Source organism: Taurulus bubalis (assembly GCF_910589615.1).
Source record: "Taurulus bubalis genome assembly, chromosome: 11".
Taxonomy (NCBI): domain Eukaryota; kingdom Metazoa; phylum Chordata; class Actinopteri; order Perciformes; family Cottidae; genus Taurulus; species Taurulus bubalis.
The window spans coordinates 13,113,427-13,135,238 of record NC_136599.1 but is presented as its reverse complement, the minus strand read 5'-3'; the positions used below and the strand labels follow the sequence as shown (position 1 = coordinate 13,135,238).

At 42.3% G+C, this 21,812-nt stretch overlaps 2 protein-coding genes across 2 annotated transcripts; both read left to right on the top strand.

The window, feature by feature from the left end:
- Positions 1–560: 560 nt before the first annotated feature.
- On the top strand, positions 561–8,214 carry tktb (transketolase b). Its single transcript, XM_079226289.1, has 14 exons — positions 561–794; positions 2,834–2,951; positions 3,054–3,167; positions 3,291–3,388; positions 3,985–4,176; positions 5,123–5,250; positions 5,340–5,536; positions 5,777–5,941; positions 6,156–6,312; positions 6,399–6,529; positions 6,630–6,713; positions 6,836–6,932; positions 7,109–7,228; positions 7,458–8,214. Exons 1-14 carry the CDS (start codon positions 688–690, stop codon positions 7,628–7,630), a joined length of 1,881 nt encoding a protein of 626 aa, XP_079082415.1. The 5' UTR covers positions 561–687; the 3' UTR covers positions 7,631–8,214.
- Positions 8,215–11,010: 2,796 nt separating this feature from the next.
- LOC306743295 (extracellular matrix protein 2) lies at positions 11,011–20,971 on the top strand (the record flags this gene model as incomplete). Its single annotated transcript, XM_079225799.1, has 9 exons — positions 11,011–11,124; positions 11,212–11,481; positions 11,572–11,800; positions 12,424–12,539; positions 13,880–14,012; positions 14,089–14,246; positions 14,442–14,581; positions 19,792–20,118; positions 20,794–20,971. 9 exons carry the CDS (start codon positions 11,011–11,013, stop codon positions 20,969–20,971), a joined length of 1,665 nt encoding a protein of 554 aa, XP_079081925.1.
- Positions 20,972–21,812: the final 841 nt, after the last annotated feature.

Sequence of the window (21,812 nt, the reverse complement as noted above, 5' to 3'; positions counted from 1 at the left end):
AGAGGGCAAAATCCGCCACCATTTCCGTGTTGGCAGCCATCCAGCTTCAGCTTTAAAGGGACAGCGACATGCATGTGTGGAAAAAAAACAAATGTATATTAAGCTACACTGGTCTTCAAGCACAGCGTATGCATATTGTATCTGATAACACAAATATTTTGGATTAATAGTTGTATTATTAAGTCATCATTCATATTTCCATATTACTGTTGCAATTTGCAAACAACCAGGAAGCAACCTCATTGAAAAGATTGCCTTTTTTTTGTTTCATTAAAAAACCAAGCCATAAAACTTGCTTCACAGTTCTCCACATTATGTCTGGCTGTAATGATTAGTGTTGAATGGCTATACACTGGCAATGTGTTTATTAGAAAGGACATTATAAGAACGAAATCACCACAGAGCTGTAACTTTAATGTATCGAAAAGATCTGTGAAAGTAGCACACAGTCGACTGTTCCTCCAATGATTGGACCAGGTGGGCGTGGCTGTGCAGGAGACATAAGTGCCCCCTCCTCTCTGTGCTTCCTCCTCCTCGGTTGTTCTTTCATCGGACAGCTAGCAGCGGCGTTGCGCAGCTTTGAACCTACGACCCCCGGGAAGCAGCTGAGTAATTGTAGTAACCAAACTATTCAAGCGGACGCGTTTTTTTCCCCCCAAAAAAATTAAAAAGAATAATCTAGAAACCATGACTAGCTACCACAAACCCGATGAAAAAACTCTGCAGGGGCTGAAAGACATCGCTAATAAGCTCCGGATCAACTCCATCAAGGCGACATGCGCCTCTAACTCTGGGTAAGCTATGACAAGTAATGCTGCAATGAGCTAATACAAAGCACACCGCCAAAAATGTGCAATGTGTTGTAATAGTAACGTGACGGTGAAGCGCGTTTTACCTGCGGGGCCCGGCGGCACGTGCTGCAGATTACTTTCACGCGGTTGAAACTCAGCCACAGCTAGCGAGTGATTAAGAGAACTGCTGCACACACGTTTTAAGCTACTTTGAGAGTTATATTCGTCTGCGTGCATAGTCTGTGCTAAAATGAGCACACGGTAACACTCTGTGTCGTCAATAAAAACCGGCAGCAGCGTCTTGTGTCGACGTCACAATCAGTGCAATCTGAGAAATCATGCACTCTCATAAAGCACGCATGCTAGATTACATTTACTCTTTAGCACCGAAATGCTAACAAGGAACCACATGAACATGCGAAAGAGCGACTCTCGCGGTCAGTGTGAAACTCTAATTTAAAGTTGCAGCTGCGTGCTAAAATGCCAGAGAGGTGCACACCAGTTGCAATTGTTTTCAGGAAATTGGTGTCGCGTGGCTATCAAAGGGCCACCTGTAGTTTTCCTCCTTCCAAAATGCTTCAGCATAAGAAGCCGTTTGGCAACCTGACGTCTATCTCTTCCCATCCCTGATCCAGGGTCTAAGCGGGACTAGTTTAAATGGTTTCCTTGTTGACATGGGTGTGGTTTTTATAGTTTCTGTAATCTAGCTAGAGATTATTTTGGTCGCCCTTTTGTTGGCCTAGTATTCACCAGATGTGTCTTTGCACACACCCAAAATGGGACAAACCACACTCTAGCTAATCAGAAATGCCTGTAATTTAAACAACGCGTTTTGGATGCCTCTGTTAACCAATTATTATGTACCACCACGCTTGTCTGATGACTTTGTGTCTGAGGGACAGTTTTGGACTAAAACATTTGTCCCTGCAGTTTAGATTGTCAATGAAATAACTGTATTCATGGTACACATTTTTGTAGTTTTCTTAATTTTGTGTTTATTTTGTAGCACTGAACAACGACTCAGTGTGGGGAGGGGGGGGATAAAACTAGATTTGTATTCATAAATTAAAAGACCACAACTCTTATATGCATCGTGTGCCAGTCACCTTGCCAGGTATATATCGCATTGAGAATTTCAAATTAAAATCCAATTTGTCCACATTGTTGCCGGTCCACGGTTTTATTGTATTCACATTGCAAGACGTCCAGCATTGAGATTTTTAATTGCGCAACTTTAACTTTTGAAAAGGAAACGTTTGTTGGTAAACCTGTTTGTTACTTCCTTATGGCAGCTGACAAGGAAATAGATGGAGTATATCCTGGATGTCTTGACTGTGGCATCTGATGTACTGATACCGTTTAACAAAGGACGCTTTTCAGTTTTGACACCGAAAGCTCAACGCCTATTGTTTGTCATTATTTGCTTGATATGGATCATGACGCTCAAGTATCTGCTTGCTTTCAGTTTATTTCCCAACAGGTTATATCTCAAGAGGACAAAGGGTAAACGGAGCACTGGGTTTTTGTTATGAAATCTAACAGTGACCGTGATGTATGTTTGATTAAGATAACTGTGTTCCAGCATGGTTGAAATTATGCCATTTGTAAACTAACCCGCATAGGGAAGCAGAGCTGCTGTTTAGTAACCTGGGATTTCTAAACATGAATATTGCAATACTCTGACCACTATGCAGAAACTAGAAGTTTCACAAGTTTAATTGTGTGGAAACATGACTGATGTTGCAGACTAACAATCTATTGACAAGATTGAGTTTCCTAATTCCAAGAGATGGATGCTCCTCTTTAAAATAATCATTGCTTGCGTTGTAAATGTATCTTTAAAAAAAAAAGCTTTTTAGGGATGGCCAATTGTGGTATACGTTTTTATTGTCAAACTAAAACCGGTGTGAAGACTCCGGAATGTAGCAACACATGCATGGTGTGGGGATTTTGTGTTGTCTAAATATGGACTTTTTCTTTCATTCTTGTGACATGTTTTCAACAGACTTGTCAATTTTTTGTCTCTATTTTTCTCTCCCCAGCCACCCCACATCATGCTGCAGTGCAGCGGAGCTCATGTCTGTGCTCTTTTTCAACACAATGCGCTACAAAGCAGATGACCCTCGCAACCAGTCTAACGACCGCTTTGTGCTCTCAAAGGTTGGCTTGCATATTTTTTAGAGAGAATATTCTTCAGTGGGCCAGCGCACCTGTGATGTGCCATGATCCACTGTCTTTAAAGACTTCTCCCGCTGTCTCTAGGGTCATGCTGCACCTATCCTGTATGCTGCGTGGGCAGAGGCGGGTTTCGTGAAGGAGTCTGAGCTGCTCAACCTGCGCAAGGTTGACTGTGATCTGGAGGGGCACCCCACACCAGTAAGTTTAAAAATCCTGAGTTCCTTTCTTGTGTGCATGTTTCCTTGGAAAACAGAATATCATGTTAAAGTCACACTGTCAATATCTTGTATGTCATTGGGTTTCCCCTCTTCTATTCATCAGAAACTGGCCTTTGTTGATGTGGCAACAGGCTCTCTGGGACAGGGCCTCGGGGCTTCCTGTGGGATGGCATACACTGGAAAATATTTTGACAAATCAGGGTGAGTATGTATACAAAACTGTCAATGTTTTGCATTGCTTTTTTTCTCTTCAGCATTAGTCTGAATTCTGTTTATAGGACTTTCCGTTTGAATTGGATTTCTTAAGGACATTGGCTCGCTGTAATTCTTGAAATGTCAAATGTTGAGTGTAGTTCTTGTTTAGTCACCAAGAGTTTTATTTTACAACAAGCCTTTCCTAATAGTGCAATACCTTGACTGGCAGTCGGGTAACTTCTTTCTTTTCAAGTGATGCCTGAAAAGCTGTAATCAGTTTATTGGATAAACCTGTAGCAGTAAAGCTGGAATTGTGTTAAATCACTCCCTGACAAGTGTCTTCAGTGAGGTAAAAATGTATTTGCACTGCTGCAACAGATTAATGTTCAACGGAGCAAAAATAATACAGAGTGACTTTATTCTGAACTCTTTGGAGACAAAGGGCACAACTTCTGCAGCCCTGTGTCTGACCTTTCCCTTGGGTAGTCTACTTCCAGTCTGAATTCAACAGACTTTAATCTTGTAACTATTATGTGCTCAATTGTAGTGGAGGTTAACATTAATATTTCCTGTTTCTCCTTTCTGCATTTGCATGAATATAGATACCGTGTATACTGCATGATGGGTGATGGGGAGTGTTCAGAGGGCTCTGTGTGGGAGGCCATGGCCTTTGCCTCCTACTACAAGCTGGACAACTTGGTGGCTATCATGGATGTCAATCGGCTCGGTCAAAGTGAAGCTGCACCCTTGAAGCACGACATGGAGACCTACCGCAAGCGCTGTGAAGCCTTTGGGTCAGTACCAAATATTCCTCCACTTTTATCTAATTTCTGACAAACATTTGGACCAATGGCTGTTTTAAGAATGTGTCTGAATACATTATAAAACATAACTTGTATTATATTTGTATATAGGACCTTACTATTATCGTTCCAAAGTTGTTTAAATTACTTTCATGGGTTGAAATTTCCCTTGGTCAACTCTCGCACATCTGTTTTTCCCATGTCTACCCTCATGTAGCCTCTTGACCTTTCTCTCTCTCTCCGCTCCCCCTTTTCCAGTTGCTTAACGTGTTAGCTCAGAATTTATTACAAGCATTATGAACCCAAAACACAGGGTTGTATTGTAGGGGTGGGAATCACAAGAGGTCCCACGATACGATTTTATTGAGTATTGCGAAACAACAAACGCCCTCGTGTCTGGGATTTTATAATATTATCCGTAGCCACACACAGCTCGGTGGATTTCACGCGAGGAAGTGCGTCTGAATGGCGTCCGCTTCAGCGCTGCTAGAGGACCCGTAGTCAGTTTGATTTATGCGACCAGCGCTGTCGCACATGTTGTCCCGTGTGTCAAGCAACAGATGTTCAGCAGCGGCGCTACGAGTGACAGGAAGTCAAGACGTCTGCTTTAAACACGGACGGCACATTTCTAATTTCTTTCTCCGGTGCCTCCATGTTTGTTTTTACCAACTTTCTAACATCACGTTGATCTGGGACCTCTGCTGACCTCACCAGAAAACAACACAGCACCATCTAGTGGACTGAAAAAGCAATTAATTTTATTTTGAGCACCAGAAGTTTATAATTGATTAAATGAAAGATCGATACTTGGCTTCCGTGTATCGATACAATATCAGCACGCAAAATATTGCGATACTATGCTGAATCAATTTCCCCCCCCTACCTCTACTGTATTGTGTCTGCAGGCTGTTAAACTGAGCAATATTTCTTTTTGTAGGTGGAACACGTATGTTGTGGATGGACACGATGTGGAGGAGCTGTGCAAAGCTTTCTGGCAGGCTCAGCAGGTGAAGGGCAAACCCACTTGCATCGTAGCCAAGACATTCAAGGGCAAAGGACTCAAAAGTAAGTCGTTTTCAGGTGATGGATATTCAATTTACTGAGCTATTAAATGATCTGAATTTGACTCAAACTTGTTTATCCCTTTGCTGTAGATATTGAGGATCTTGACAACTGGCATGGAAAGCCCATTCCCAAGGACAAGGTGGATAACATCCTGAAAGACCTGCAGGCTCTGATCCAAGTCCCCAACAAGACCCTGTGCCCTGAGCTACCCAAAGAGGACACTGCACCCGCAGACCTGAGCACCATCTCCCTGCCCTCACCCCCCGCATACAAAAAGGGAGACAAGGTACTTTTTTTAATTTTTTTTTTTTTTTTTTTTACGTGAATGCCGGCTAATGTGATTGATTACATTTTTATGTGTTGTAATGAATGCAAAGCGCTTTTAACAGTCAAAAGTTTATTGATTGCCACTGTTTTTTGCCATAAAACTTTCATGCCGATTTGGTGGTTTTAACCTACATGTAGATTATTGTTTTGTTGCGTTAATTATCCTGTCAATCCGTCTTCACCCATTCCTTCCTGTCAGATGTCAACAAGGCGTGCATATGGTGTTGCACTGGCCAAGATGGGCCAAGCAAGCCAGAGAGTGGTGGCCCTTGATGGAGACACCAAAAACTCCACCTTCTCAGAGACCTTCAAGAAGGCCTTCCCTGAGCGCTACATTGAGTGCTTCATTGCTGAACAGAACATGGTACACTATATTTCACTCTTTTAAACTTGACTTACATTTGTCTTCACTACTGTAATCTGCTCTAAATTGGTATATCTGTTTCTATTTATTCTCCAACATGAAAATCCCAGCCTCTTACTACCCATTTGTGATTAGTTTACCTGGGGCAACATGCCCGATCGCATACGCTGTCTTTAAGACTAACCCTTAATACCAATTCTATTTACCGCTGCAGGTGGGAGTGGCCATTGGCTGTGCCACCCGAGACCGCACGGTTGCGTTTGCCAGCACGTTTGCTGCATTTTTCTCCAGAGCCTACGACCAGATCCGTATGGGAGCCATCTCCCAGTCAAATGTCAACCTGGTAGGGTCCCACTGCGGAGTCTCCATCGGTAAGCCTTCTGCTGAAGTGTTGCATGCTTTCTTATGGGGATGAGTGACTGTTCTCAGCCCCTGACTGATCTTATTCTGCTTTCAGGGGAGGATGGTCCTTCCCAGATGGCCCTCGAGGACTTGGCAATGTTCCGTGCCATTCCAACATGTACTGTGTTTTACCCCAGTGATGCAGTGTCCGCAGAGAGGGCTATTGAGCTGTCAGCCAACACCAAGGTTGGTAGGCCACCTTGTGGTCGATTTTTGTCCAGTAATCCAGTCTTCACAACGATGGGAGAATAACGTTATGTAGTAACTCATCACTCTATATTCTCAGGGTATCTGTTTCATCCGTACCAGTAGACCAGACACTGCAGTCCTCTACACTCCAGATGAGAAGTTTGAAGTGGGCATTGCCAAGGTAATGATCAATACAATGATTTGTACACACTCTATAATACTTGTCCACCAAGTATCTGGAGCAACAAAAATATTTGAATAAACAGAAAATGAATGTATATGAATAAATGTCTACTTTACCAGGTTGTGCGCCAATCTGACAGTGACTGTGTGACCGTGATTGGAGCTGGCATTACTCTGCATGAGGCCCTTGCTGCTGCTGATATGCTGGCCAAAGAAGGTAGACATGCATTGCCCTCTAGTGGTTTGATGTAGGTATTGAAGCCGACAATTCATAATATTCATCCACAACTCGTGTTTGGTAATTCAGGGGATGGAAGTCATCAGTTTCTAGGTTAGCCAGTATGGTTTATTAAACATTTCCCAAAGTAACGATCTCCTAATGAATACCTACAGGAAAGAACATCCGTGTAATTGACCCATTCACCATCAAGCCCTTGGATGCCTCTACCATTCTGGCCAGTGCCAGAGCCACAAAGGGACAGATCATCACTGTGGAGGACCACTACAAGGAGGGTAGGTTGTGTTCTGTTTTTGTGCTATTGCAGGCTTCTCTAGTCATGTACCAATAAGGTGTGCAGTGGGGGCTAGAATTGCAAAGGCTCCTAAGTGCTACTGGTTGGCCCCTAGAAGTCTGTTTTAGCAGAGTTTCTTAGTCGGGTGTTCTCAATCTACCAGGGTCTGCTAAGAGGGCCTCATGTCTTCCCTGGGTAGTTTGAGCTAATGGTCTCTCTTCTCTGTCCAGGTGGTCTTGGTGAAGCAGTGCTGTCAGCAGTGGGCCAAGAGCCTGGCATTGTTGTGACCCGGCTGGCAGTGACTGGTGTTCCCCACAGCGGAAAGCCCCAAGAGATGCTCGACATCTTTGGAATCAGCGCCAAGCACATTGCCAACGCTGTGCGTCAGACCTTTGCAAACTAAGGACTGCACCGTACTTCTCGCTTGCCGCTCTGTTCCAGCACAACCAACTTGTCGCTAACTGGCTTGTTCTCGTGAAGATCTGTTAACTTCTACGCCGTCTTGTCTCTTTGACTCGAGTGCAGTGTTTTTGCCCTGTATTGTTGTTGCTGCCACATATTGTAAGGGATGGGAGGCTAGTGTTTAGTACCTTCTCCCAAAGGGTTCCTCTGCAACATTCTTTAGTTATGTGTTCAAAACCATCACTGAATACAGTAAATGTGATATGTTGACAGCTTAAAAATCATACCAGCAGCAGACTTGGTTCTGATCCATTGTAAACTGTCAGGCCACTACTTCTGTTTTGCATTCCAATCTTTTCTTTCACATTCTTTAGGTTCATGCCTTTTTTGTGTTTTTCAAGAAATACTGTTACTGTTTGTCATAAATCCTAATGGCTCACCTTTTGCTGCTTAAACCAGTTTGTCATAAACAGTTTGACCATTCATCTTGTGTTCTGGCCACATGGGCATCACACAAAGTTACTGGTGTTCCGGGGCACTGGTGTCATCCCGTTGTACCTGTGTTGAGCTGAATTAAAAAGAATAACCAAAATAGATTTGTGTGGGATTTTATTTCTATTATCCGCTTTGCTAGCAGTGTTTCCATGAGTGGCAATGGCAGTCCTACTTTGGTCAAGACTAAAAGGCTTCACCTAGTGAATGGATAACAATGCTTTAAAAAAAAAAAAATGTACACAGATATTCATGATGCCCAAAGAATATGACTTTAATGACGTGGGTGAAAACAGGGGTATCAACTATCTGTCAACATCACCTCAATGAATTGCCATAACCTTTTGTACAGCCAGTTGTGGTTCCCACACAATGTATGATTGACATTTTTGATCTTCAGTAAAATATGTTTTATATGACTTTCCATGAAATGTGGTCCAGGATTCAACTATTCTGGTGCAGACTTTTTATTTATTTTTGGTGCCATGAGGCTGGTATTTGTGGTTTTAAGATAAATGTTCCCATCATGCAATCAAATACTAATTTAGTTTCAAAATAAACTCATTCCCATCAGCCTCATCTTTTACTTACTAAAGTGAGCATAGTAAACATACCTGCCAAACACCAGCATGTGGACAGGTATTTATCTGGATGCACCCGTACAATCTCACAAAGCTGCTAGCGGTTTCAGTCTCCTCGTCCCGTTTTACTGTTGAATATCTGCATGTGGCTTTGACAGATATCTGTCATACATGTTGTAGAGCTGGCAGTGTTCACACTGTCTAGACCTCTTAATGCCAAGTGAGAAAACAAGGTAGTGAAGTTGTTCTACGGTGGCAGAGAATGGACAACCTGTCACAACAAAGATGGTAAAAGTATTTTGTGTCTCCAACAAATCCCTGGACCTGAGCTAGAAGCTTAAGTATTTGCGCTTGATGAATCATAGGCTTTTGCACCATTCTCTGCAGTGGAAATTGTTAGTCCAGGGTGTTGTCAGACTGAGGTTAAGGGGTTGAATGTGTGGTCAGTGGATTACTGCACGTCCATGTCAAGATTTAAATGACGATTCACTATTTACCTTGGAAAAGCACATCAGGACCTGAGTGATTCTCGGTTTATTGTTAAGTTGTCCAATGTGCCATTTGGAAAAAGTCTGGATTCTTGTGTCGTCTCTGCCTCATCAGCTGAGCTTCAGGTGCAGACTAACTACCCGACCATAATTAATACATACCATAAACTTGACCCATATCAGAAATGTTCATATCTCAGGCCTTGTTAATCACAGAGGCTGTTTCTCAACCTTTTTTCAGTGATTGAATTTATTTTCCAGCCAAGTGCACCCTAACCAGCGCAAAGCATTTTTGGTTGAACTTTTTTTTTAATTCACACTATTGTGCCATCAGTGTTAATATAGAATATATCAAATTAAGATCATGAACATACACTTGTATTTGATTGAATATTTATAAAAAAGGTTTTTTTGAGTGTATGCTAATTTCAAATATATTTTATACAAATCTGACTAAACCCCTGGATTGCCTTCACGTACCACCATTTGTGAGCTGCTGGTCTAGGACATGAGTACATGCACACACATTTTGACAGATGTATGTGTGGTTACTGAGCAAATAAAGTGAGTCTGTCAGCAGGTTTCACCCCACAGTGAAAATCCCAGTTTGGCTCAACAGTCAGCCAGTGGCACCTGCTTGGCTCAGCTGTGACTGTGGGGATGTACAAACTCCAGACTACATGTGTGAGCATCACAGTGTATGTGCGTACAGACGGTAGTGTGTGTACAGAATGTAAAGATGGGCCCGTTGTTTGCTTCCCAGACAACGTGTTTGTTTTCATACATAGATGCTAGCGTTTAGCTCCAACCTGAACTTTCTACCAACCCTGTTTCTTGTTTGGAAAACCGCCGAGGTCAGTCTGATTCTTTCAGGAGAAACACACAGACGTGACAGAGGATCACAAATTCATGTGTCATAATGTCTGACTCGAAACTATCACAGTTGTATGAAACTTTTTGTGTTCAAGTTTCTATCTTTTCTGTCTTTCATCTTCTCCACCAAATGTTAGCAGACAGTTATGAGAGGGTGAGGAGACAAGGAGGAGCAGGGCGGGTCTGTGTATTTTATGGTGTGAGGAGCAAGCCTTTATTAACAATGTGAGAGTTTATTTTTTGACCTCTCCGCCTCCTAGATATTCCTTCCCTTCTTCCTCTCAGCATTCACTCTGAGTTGGGGGCATGTGCAATATGGTTTAGTGTTGCCATTTTGGCTGTCTTACAACCAAGAAGCTGCTCCCCAGCTTTTGCTACAAGTCTTTATAGTGATGTATCCTCTCGCGTCAACTCTCGCGTCAACTTCTACTCACTGAGTTTCTTCCCTTTGGCATTACCATCTGAACTCTCTGTGGATTGGCATCATCTTCGCCTCAGCTCTGAAGACCTAATTGTTTTGGACTTCTCTCTCCAACGGAAACAGCTTTAACTGATAAAAATTGAACAATGAAAATGCCAAAGACATGGATCACGTTCATTTGTCTCTGTGGCAAAGTTTTATTAGGGCAAGGCCTTGACTCTTCGCATGACATAGATTCATACATGGAAACCTCTTCTGAGACACCCAAATTGGATACAGGAGTGACCTTGTTGGGGACATATGCTTTAAGTGTAAGCCTCCCTTCTGGTAAGATTTTATCTTTTAATCTTTTAAATGCTGTCTGTTTCTGTCTGCATGATCTTAGCTAATAGATGCTTTAATAACTGAAATACCTTTACATAACTAAACATACACGGCTCAGTTTTTATTTCTTTATTTCTTTAATTGTCTTTTTCTGCTTGGCTTTATGACTGGTGAAGAAGTGACTGAGGATGAACATCTCCAAATGGAGACAGAGGAGGAGAGGGAGCATCAAGGAGTCGAGGCTGGTAGAAGAAGAAGAGGCGCTTGGGGGAAAAGGAAACACGCAGCTACTGTGGAGGCCACTGCCTATAGAATAGTATGGCATTTTTCTACCATTAAAAACAAAACATACGTTGATTTATTCCTTTATTGAAACATGTCAGTGACTTCTTGCTTATTGCAGGTAGGTATTGGGAAACCCCTGGCGGGTTGGAGAAAGCGTGGAAAAGGAGAGGAGGAAACCAGCGCTCTTATTGCTGCACTTAAGGAGCTTCATGCTGATAAACAACGACTGATGGATCAAGGGAAAGCACAAGAGGAGGAGGGAGAAGAAGAAGAAGAAGAAGAAGAAGAAGAAGAAGAAGAAGATGATGATAATGATGATGATGATGATGATGAGGACGATGATGACGATGACGACGACAATGATGATGATGATGAGGAAGAGGAAGAGGTTTGATTTGTGTTGTTTTACTTCAGGTAATTGAATCATCCATGAAGCAACTTTTTGTCATGTAATTCATTCTTTAATTTGTTGTGTCAGGAAGAGGAGGAAGAAGAGGAGGAAGAAGAGGAAGAAGAAGAAGAGGAGGAGGAGGAAGAAGAAGAGGCAACTGAGGCTCCCAGCAATCAAACAGAAACGCACTCCAGCTTTACAGAGTCTCCTCTCAGCAAGTGTCAGACTGCTGACAGAGAAATCAGCTGCAGGGGCGTCGGCATGACTCTCCTGCCAATCATCAACAACCTGCTGGCCACAAATCTGGACATGGCAGGTGTGTGTGTGTGTGTGTGTGTGTGTGTGTGTGTGTGTGTGTGTGTGTGTGTGTGTGTGTGTGTGTGTGTGTGTGTGTGTGTGTGTGTGTGTGTGTGTGTGTGTGTGTGTGTGTGTGTGTGTGTGTGTGTGTGTGTGTGTGTGTGTGTGTGTGTGTGTTATTGTGGTGGTAGATGCATCACACAAAATGAGCTGTGTTGGTGGGATGGTACAGCATATAGTGGACTCTATAAAAACTGATACAGCTGTGATATTGATAACATATGAACTGGTTTATTTTAAATCCGCTTATTTAGTTTGCCAGTAGCTCTAATTCCAACTTATTTTAACAATTATAACCACTTTAATGTCTTACCACTATACATCTTATTTGACAAGAGCAGTAGGTTAGGATGGTGAACAGTTAAACTGAAAACTGAAATAGCAAAGTTCATTGACTGATTATATTGTTTACATCAAAACAAAAGTTCAACATCACATGACTTCTGAGTCAAGTGATTTCCTCTATGGCCCCTTATGTGAAATGCCTGTACAAGCCATATTACTTATTCTCCATGTATGTGTACATGTATATATATATATATATACCATACAAAACCATATTCCTGTGATTTATCTTCAAAGAGAACAACATCAGAAGTATCAGTCCACACGTTTTCTCTGGTGTGCCGAACCTGGACACACTGGACCTGAGCAAAAACCAACTGGATGATGAGTCGTTCAGCCAGAACCCCCTGTCGGTTAGTCACACCTTTCTTCTTCTTCACTGTCACTCGAAACAGTCCAGTCTAAAAGCCAATCTGCAATTGTACATCACACCCATAGAGTTGTATTCTGCATTTTTAATTGTGCTTGAATGGGCATCCCACTACAATGTTAGGGTTAAACTGAAGGTCCATGTTACAGAGTGCATTTATGATACAAATGCAAACGGGCACACGTTGATGTGATGCACCCAAAGCCAGAGCCATCCAATGAAATCTAATTGCAGAGCTTCTGTGGTTCCAGACCTGAAGTACAGGTCCAGTTGGTCTTACCTACGGGCAAGAGAGTGTTACAACTGCCGTTTTACAAAAAATGTTATAAATATATTTGTCCAAAAGAGAAGAGGCAGAGCCCAGAGGAAACTTTAAACTGTTAATAAATAATATGTGTTTATAAAATCAGGCAAGCAATCTTGCCTGATTGATAGTCAAGTGCCTGAAAAAGCTTGATGTTATGCCAGGATAAAATTTGTATTATGCAATATCAATCCTCAACAAAGCAAATGAATATAAAGCAAAAAAACAGGCAACACTGACATGTCTTTACCTGCAGGTTTAAACTGTTACTATTATTTTCCTTTGCTATGGGTGGCGTAGGTGAGCATGTGTAGATTTGGTGTGATACTGAGCCAAAAAAAGCTCCCTCTTTTGGAGAATATGCAGCCTGCTAAATGTGAATGAGTTTTATAACACACTTTGCATCTAATTAAAATAAAAAGAAGTCTGTATCCTGTATCATTACAGTAATAAAAGAGCGCTGAAAATTGCATTAACTAATCCTTTCTAAGAATAACCTCCGGTCTAACCTCTAAATGACCACAGGCCAAACTCAGATTCCGACCACATCGAGGCAGTCCACCACACTCTGACCAATCATTACGCACCACCACCAACATACTCTCCCTGTATTGGCTGGGAAGTCCTGTTGGAAAACAGCTGCAGCCAATGATGTGGAAAATAAGAGCAAATTATTTTTGGAGCAAGTTTTTTTCTCTTTTTCTGCTCACATCCCAGTAATGACAGAGGACTGGTGAACTGGCTTGACGAATCCTGCGAAAATTTCAGCCCACTACGTTTAGTTGACACAGATCAACCACAATGGCTCTAACGGAAGAGCCACACAGCGTGGCTTTGCTAAAAATACAACATGGTAGATGACATGGAAGAGATGCATATATTTGGTGTATTTCTGTGAACTCTGTGATTGTGACCTTCCTGGCCAGTTGGGATGGAAAATTATAGATTAGGAAGTATCATTTTGACTTTTTTTATCTCTCTAGCCTTATTCACCCCTCTTTTTGTTGCGTGTCATGCAGAACTTGACCTTTCTGAAGAAGCTGAATTTAGACGGCAACCAGTTGACCAGCATCCCGGCACTGCCGCCATCTCTGGAGGAGCTCAAGATGAACAACAACAAGCTCAGCGCACTCAGCCCTCACTGCTTCAAAGGTAGGAGGTTGTGTCTGTTTACATGGAAGAGAAACGCCTTGTTTGGAAAATCATGTAATTTAGTATTCTCCTCTAGATCTGATGAACCTGTTGAATCTGGAGCTCGAGGAGAACACTCTCCATGAGGGCAATGTGTCACCTCAAGCCTTCAGACCGCTGGAGAGACTACTGGAGCTCAAGTTGGACAACAACCGCTTTCGTTCCCTCCCTCCGGGCCTCCCTCCCTCTCTTCAGGTGCACTGCATGTTATCACTTCACTGAATCCTGTAGGGAAAATCCTTCTCCTTAACATATTAGGTTCAGCTAAAGGAGGCAGCTGGGCTTTAGAATAGCACTCGGGGTCGATCAGAGAGGCAGACACTGAAATGAAGACTATTATGTATGTTCCAAATAGGACATCCCTGTCTTTCTTACTTTCTTTTTGCGTAGGAGCTGGAGATGAATGGAAATCTGATTGAGGAGGTGACAGAGGAGGCACTGAGGGGCTATGTCCATATAAAGGTGCTGGAACTGAGTCACAACCTTCTGCATGAGCAAGGCATCGCTGCCCACGCCTGGACCCGTCTCAAGTACGTCCATCCATCCATCCATCCATCCATCCATCCACCCATCCATCCATTCATCCATCTTTCCATTCATCCATCCTTCCATTTATTAATTAATTCATCCATCCATCCATTAATTAATTAACTCATCCATCCAGAGCTATTGATAAAAAAGAATAATGATCTGCAGTTCCTATATCAGCCACAAGAGGGTAGACTGGTATTGTTTGAGATTCTGAACACCTTTGTTATAATTGTTGATTCACACGTGTGAAAAATCAGTAGGTTGTGATTAACAATGTGTTCAAAAATCTGTACTTTTTCAGTGTCTTTGGCTGACGTAGTGAATGATCCGATTTTCATCCTTTCTTTCTTTCTTTTTTCTTTTTTCTTTCTTTCTTTCTTTCTTTCTCTCTCTTTCTCTCCCTTTCTCTCTCTCTCTCTCTCTCGCACACACACACACACACACACACACACACACACACACACACACACACACACACACACACACACGCACACGCACACCCACCACACATATCACAGAAGTTGTGACAGTTGACCTTGTGTAGATGAGCAGGCATGTGAGGGAGAGCTTGAGGGCAACTGCGTGCCTGTATGTGTCTGTTTGTGTACGTATGTCTGAATGTGTGTCTATGGTGTTGTGCGTGTGCGCGCGCCTGTTGTTTAAATATAGTGAATTCCAGTGGGTGTTTTCTTTGCTCCGTGGGATCCTTGTGAACCACAGTGGGAGCTTCAGGGAAAACTGAGGGAAAAAAGTCCTGAAGAAAGGCAGGAAAGTACAAACTTTGGGTTGCCCCATATGGATGATTATGTGAAAGTGTACGTAGAAATCTAAAATTGGGAAAATAGATTCAGGGGAAATTTGACTGAAGAAATTATGAGATGTTTTTTTTTTTTTTATCAAAAATGGAACCTGTAAAACACAAAACCTTGCCCAAAGAGAGACAGAAGAGAGAAGGAGTTTGAGTGAAGTTAAAATGGAGCTAGGCAGCACTCTGAGCCTTCGCTTGACTTCTGACTAGAATCTATTTGACACCTGACACTTGACCTCATTAGTGTCTTCCCATTGGCACTGCAGGCTTATTAGCTGGTCCTCTATCTTAAAAGTTTCCTTCAGTACGGCCTAGACAAGAGAGTGGAAACAAATTCAACTTGACCTGAACTCTGCTACCGCAGCAGGAGTTGAGACCTTATAGGGCAGAGGCTATTAGCAATAAAACAAGACTCCTCCCTGTGGTTGCATTATATTTTATTATGTAGACCTTTAATAATTAAATCCACACTGAAGTACTTGTGGAGAAATGTATTCATCATGTAGCTCTGCAGAGGTGTGTGGAGAAATATACAGAGAGGGAATGACGCAGGGTGAGAAGTAAATTGCTTAATGATAAAATAAACGGCAGTGTGCTGGTTCTGGTTAGTGTTCCATGTCATGGAGTCAGTGTTATTGCTGCCTCCTGCTGGGCTTCGGCGATTAGAGGTACCAGTGAAGGTTATAGGGAGCTGGGGAGGGCAGTTTGTACCTGGGACATGTCTCAAATTGACTGGGTCCCAGATCCCATTTCTTTGTATTCTTTAAACTTATCCCAGATCTGTCTTTAGTTTGTATTTTTCTGGGTGTGTTTACATTCACTGCCAATGCGTTACCACCCTGTAAACATACACACATGTTTACAAGTGGCGTAATCAATTGTTCTTCAGTAAAGCATTTCAGTCCAGTTTTTGTACTTAACTTCAGTGTTACCATTATGGTACTTTATACTTTTGTATTCATAAAAGTATTGTTCTTTTTACTCCACTTCAGCTGAAGTTACTATATCTTTTATTTGTACTAAGTGAATGATTAGATAATCCAAAAATATTACATCACTTTTGACATTTTTTGCATTTTGAGTACTTAAACTGTTGATACTTTAAGTACATTTTGCTGACAATACTTGAAAAGGCCTCTCCTCAGGGGCCCAATCAGCATCTTTCATGCTTAGACACACAGATGCATGTGTAAAACACACACACACACACACACACACACACACACGCACACACATACGCACACACACACACACACGCCTATTTGGCATCTTCTTCCGGCTCTTTATGAACCTGTCAGTTTAAATAACGGTCTCAAATGCCTCGGTATCCGCTCTTCCTCCAGTCGATCAAAACTTTCCAGCAATCACTGCTGCGAGCTAACAGACTTGACTCCTACTCCACAAAACCCACTGACAGAATCAGAGCATGTTTACATTACTTCCACTGATTAAAGCTGCATAATCTTCCAAAAATATAGATTTCATGAGTTTTCAAATGCATTTTGGAATTCATGATGTCACATATTTTTATTTGGAAAATTACCGTAATGTGGACTTTCTGCTTAAAGTACGTAATACTGCATGTGTTCCACATCGTAACATAACAGACTTGTAAATATGTCATCAGCTTAGAAATTACCTTGTGAAACTACATTGGCATTGTTAATTAATAAGCGACACGGAACAGAATTTATATGTTATTTGATCTTATTTTTGGTTGAAAAGGTTCCAGCTTTGGCTGGTGGAATTTTTGTCCATTAGTTTTTGTTGTTGTGTCACTTTGACAGAGAGGCTGTCGTTGGAGAGGACATCTGCGTAAATGCATCATCGCTGCGGGCTCAGACCGACTGCATGTCGGCACAGGTTCAGTGATAATCACACCAAAGATGTGTGTGTCGTTTTATGCTATGAGCCTGAGGACTTGAAAACGAAAACACTTTAATCTTCCGACCACCACAAATTGGTATTGCAATAAACTTAAATAAATGTGAAAGCAAGCAGCACACATGCACATACCACCACACAAAGAAACACCTCCTATGACAAAGCATCACACTGCTGTTAAGTGAAAACTTGTGAGTTTGATATAAGTGCATTTTTCATTTAGTCTGTAATGCTGGCACGGTGGGCTCAGCACAGATGGCATTGTGTGTATGTATGAAACATACTTGAGCTTCTGTATCTACAGACACACACCTCTGTATGCTGGTTCCCATTAGAACCCAGCACCCATCGATGAGCAGAACATCAGCTTGATTACTCCTGGCCACGCTTTGCACACAAAGATGCACACACACTTTGTTTTGTGTAATTGTTGTCTGTCTCTTTAAATGTTTTAGTAACTAATTAATTTTGGGAAACGGAGTCCTTATTTGATTGAATACTCTGTATGTACATGGTCTATTTTCAAATTCATATGTTTGTGTTTGTTTATACATGTTTTGGCACATCTCTATGTCTGTGAACGTGTGTGTGTGTGTGTGTGTGTGTGTGTGTGTGTGTGTGTGTGTGTGTCTGCGTCAGTTGGTGGGAGCGTCGAGAGTGGAGGAATCTGAGAAGAGAGGACTGCGTGTCCCTCTGCTCATTAATACCATGTGGAGCTCTAAGCAGCGGTGGACTGCTGCTGAGCTTATAGGCAAAGATTTAGAATACAAATCAGCACACAACTGGTCTGAACTGGAACTGAGATGCTGATACAATTATATATTTCAGGGTTTTAATTTCAAGCAGAAAACTAATTTTCCCATAAATCTATAACCAATAGCCAAAATACTTATCGGTAAAACAAAAAGCCTGCCTGGCTCGTGTGTTTTGAGTTAAATCTGTCATTGTGCTTCCTCCCTTGACTTCACTTTATTTTCAGAAAAACATTTATTGTTATATTAATATGATGTTTTATTACACCACTGTTAAACAGAGATGCATGCAACCTACCTCAGATTTTGACCAAACTGAGCCAGGAAGGCCTCATGCTAACCATGCACTTTACTATGATACTGATAAATGTTCAGAAGTTGACCCTTCTTATTGACACACACACCATCTATCTCACAGAAATAGAAACCCCACAAAAACACCAGTGATTAATATAACCCGGGAGTGGTAAAGTTCAAGGGAAGCGAGTTAATGCAGAGGTCTTACTGTAAGTCACCTTTACGAGGAGCAGAAATGCTGAAGCACCCAATCTCAGTCAGACAGATGCCAGTCCAAACGTCTTCTACATCCATAACCCTTCACTCTCTTTCTCCTCATTGGTCCCAATTGTACTTCACCGTGTGGTCATTGGCTGCCCACCTTAGGGTCTTCTGTGCCCATTGGCTGTTTAGTGTGGTCTATGGATGGAAATGAATAGACAGGAAATGAGGTTCCTCTCCTGCGGTGAGCTTTGCTGGAAACTCACAACAGCTGTGTTGGATCTTAAAACAAAAACACTGAACTCCTGTGAGGCATGTTCACCTCAGAGCCCTGAAACGTGGCCCTCCCTCTATGGCCGTCCATTCTCTTTCCCGCAAACTAAACATTTTCATACCCCACAGCCACAAATCCGCCCTCAGACTGCCACACACTCTTACATTGCACCCCCTTGGGTCCCATTATTTCTCCCCCCCCAGCTGCTCCCATGATTCCCCTGCAGCGTTGGCTCCCACTCTACACTCCTGCCTCCCCAACAGCACTATGCAGGAGACCAGAAACTATAAAACATGAAGTCTGCCGTTAAATGCCTTGGAATTTGATTATTTGATCTAATCTAGAGCTCTATAAAACATGCCAACAAGCCATGATCACCAGCTTACTTTAGCGTATTTTTTTTTTTTTTACCTTACTCTAAACACCTTTGTGTTTAGCATGTTGCCATGTTTTACACAGCTGAGGCTAGTTGAAATGTCATCAGTTTTGTCGGTATTTTGTCATAAACTGAAGTATTAGACCTGATGATGACACAAGATAAAAAGTGAAATGATCATCAAAGTCATTGAGGGGCACAATGTGTGGACCAAACTTCATGGCACACATCTCACACAAAAGCACAAATGTCAACCTTGTGGTGGCGCTCGAGAAAAAGCTGGGGGATCACCAAAGTTTCAGGATACATCATCTGGAAACAATGAATTAATCACATTTTGTGCCGTTCCATCCTGAAAATGTTGAGGTATTTCACAGGATAAGTGCAAACTTTGATTTGCCGTTGGTGGGAAAGTAAAAAGTCTTGGCATTGCCAAAATAGTATGATGTATCCATGGGGACTATGAATGTCATCAATGTAATCTTAGAGTTGTTGAGAGACCTCAGTCTGTACCAAAGTGGTGGATGGGTCATTGCTGTCCAAAATCAATGTACAATGAAATTTTATTTGGAGGTCTTGTCGATATGTCACTGAGAGTCATGATTCTGTCTTCTCAGGTCCTTGGAGGCCTTGGACCTGTCCTACAACACATTCACCTCTGTCCCAATGAATCTGCCTCGTCGTCTCCATAAACTGAGCCTCCAACACAACAACATCAGTCACATTGCCGCCTTCACGTTCCGTCACATGCGGTCCAGCCTACAGTCCCTCCGTCTATCCCACAATGCATTGAGCAATGAGGGAATGGAACGAGTCTCATTTGTTGGAACGTACCGCTCGCTGGGTGAGCTTTTATTGGACAACAACCATCTGAGTGAGGTCCCTCGCTGCGTTCGACAGTTTAAGAACCTGCAGGTGTTGAGACTGGACAACAACCAGATCAGGTATAATCACACTTTCCATTCATTTTTCAGAGATGAATGTGATTTTCAAAATGTAAGGAAAAGCTAAATTCTCCCTTGCTTGTTTCCCAATCCTGTCCTAATACCATTAGCTCTGCTAGTACAGCTCCCTTTGGAAATTACTCTACGTAGCTTTGCAAAGAAGTATATCGTGGCACATTCAATTACAGTCAACATTTTAACAATAGTCCTCATAATCTAACTGAAGGAGTCTCTGTCTGTCTCTATATCTGTTTATATTTATTAATGTATGTATGTATGTATGTCCCTCCTTCGATTCTATTGACAGCTATTCATCCGTTTGACTTAACAAATGTACTGCAGAGGACCAAGGGAAGTGCAGTGTTGACTGCAAAGTCATGAGATCTACGGGCCATGTTTATTAGTAGGGCGTTATGTACTTGCCTAGTGTATTGAGAGGGGACGCCAATAAACGGTTAGACCGCCAAAAGACATGCTGGGTAGAACTCGTTGTCCATCCCTTGCAACAATATCAACTGTTGCGCCAGCAAGCGGCATGATCCAACACTGGTTGCCAAAGCACTTTTACAGCTTGCACTTCTTTGTGCATTTGGGAAATCAGCACTTGTAGAAAGGAAAATAGAGACCGTAAATGTAGTATTTCTAAATATAAGTGTGCATATCTTGTGGTTGCAGGCTGGTGAGGCAGTGGGGAGTGTGCCACCCTCGTAATTCTGGCTCCTCCTTGACTTCGATCAACTTGGAAAATAATCTGCTGGATATGGAGAGGATTCCCCCAAATGCCTTCTCCTGTCTCACTGACGCTCAGGGACTGGTCCTCTATCCACAGCAGAGGCTATCACATGACCAGTAGACCACACAGTGGGAAGGATTTACATGGACAGATACACACCCACAATACACGCATGTCAATCATTGTGACTATAGCTAAACAATACTTTCAGGTTTTTTTTTCTGCAGGCAGGGTTTACAGAAAACCCCCCACTATCATGTAGTTTGCTTAGTCAGTCAGTGCTATCATGTTATCCTCCCCAAAACCATACTTTTCTATCACATCTCACCTTTGATTGGGAAAATGACAGTAATGTCTTTGTATGTACGAAAGCGAATGTGTAATTTACACGGATGGAAATAATTATTATTTAAAATGCTCTTGGAATAGTAAATGAAAGGTACACTGCAGTGGAATCCAGATCTGCTAAAAGCAACACTTTTCATTTAAGTATATTGTATTTAATTGATCATTTTGAGAGAATGAAGACTGAACTGGATTAACCTATGTCTCTAGACTAAGTCTGGGCCTTGTGGCTGGAGCAAGTGTGGAGTCAGTGTAAGTGGAAATAAAGTAGGGGTGTTTGGATGTGACAGGGATACCGGCTGGCCATCAAGCAGTCAAATCTTGGGAATGCACCATGGGGGTCCCTGAGAGATTGTGAAAATGTCTGGTGACACAGTGTGAACCCAAGGGGCCAATTAGGAAGGAAAATATAAACATCACGCAGGTTCCCTATCACCAGATGAATTCCACCATAAACATCCACCACCAACCGCTCAGCAAATAGAGACACTTTGACTGTGAGGGGGGCCTCAGTCCGGGCCTCCAAACATGTTTGGATGACGTAAGTCGCTGTCAGATTGTGTCCTGTAATTGGGGTGCAAGTATATGTGCTTGAGAGGACTGGGGCTGCCCATTA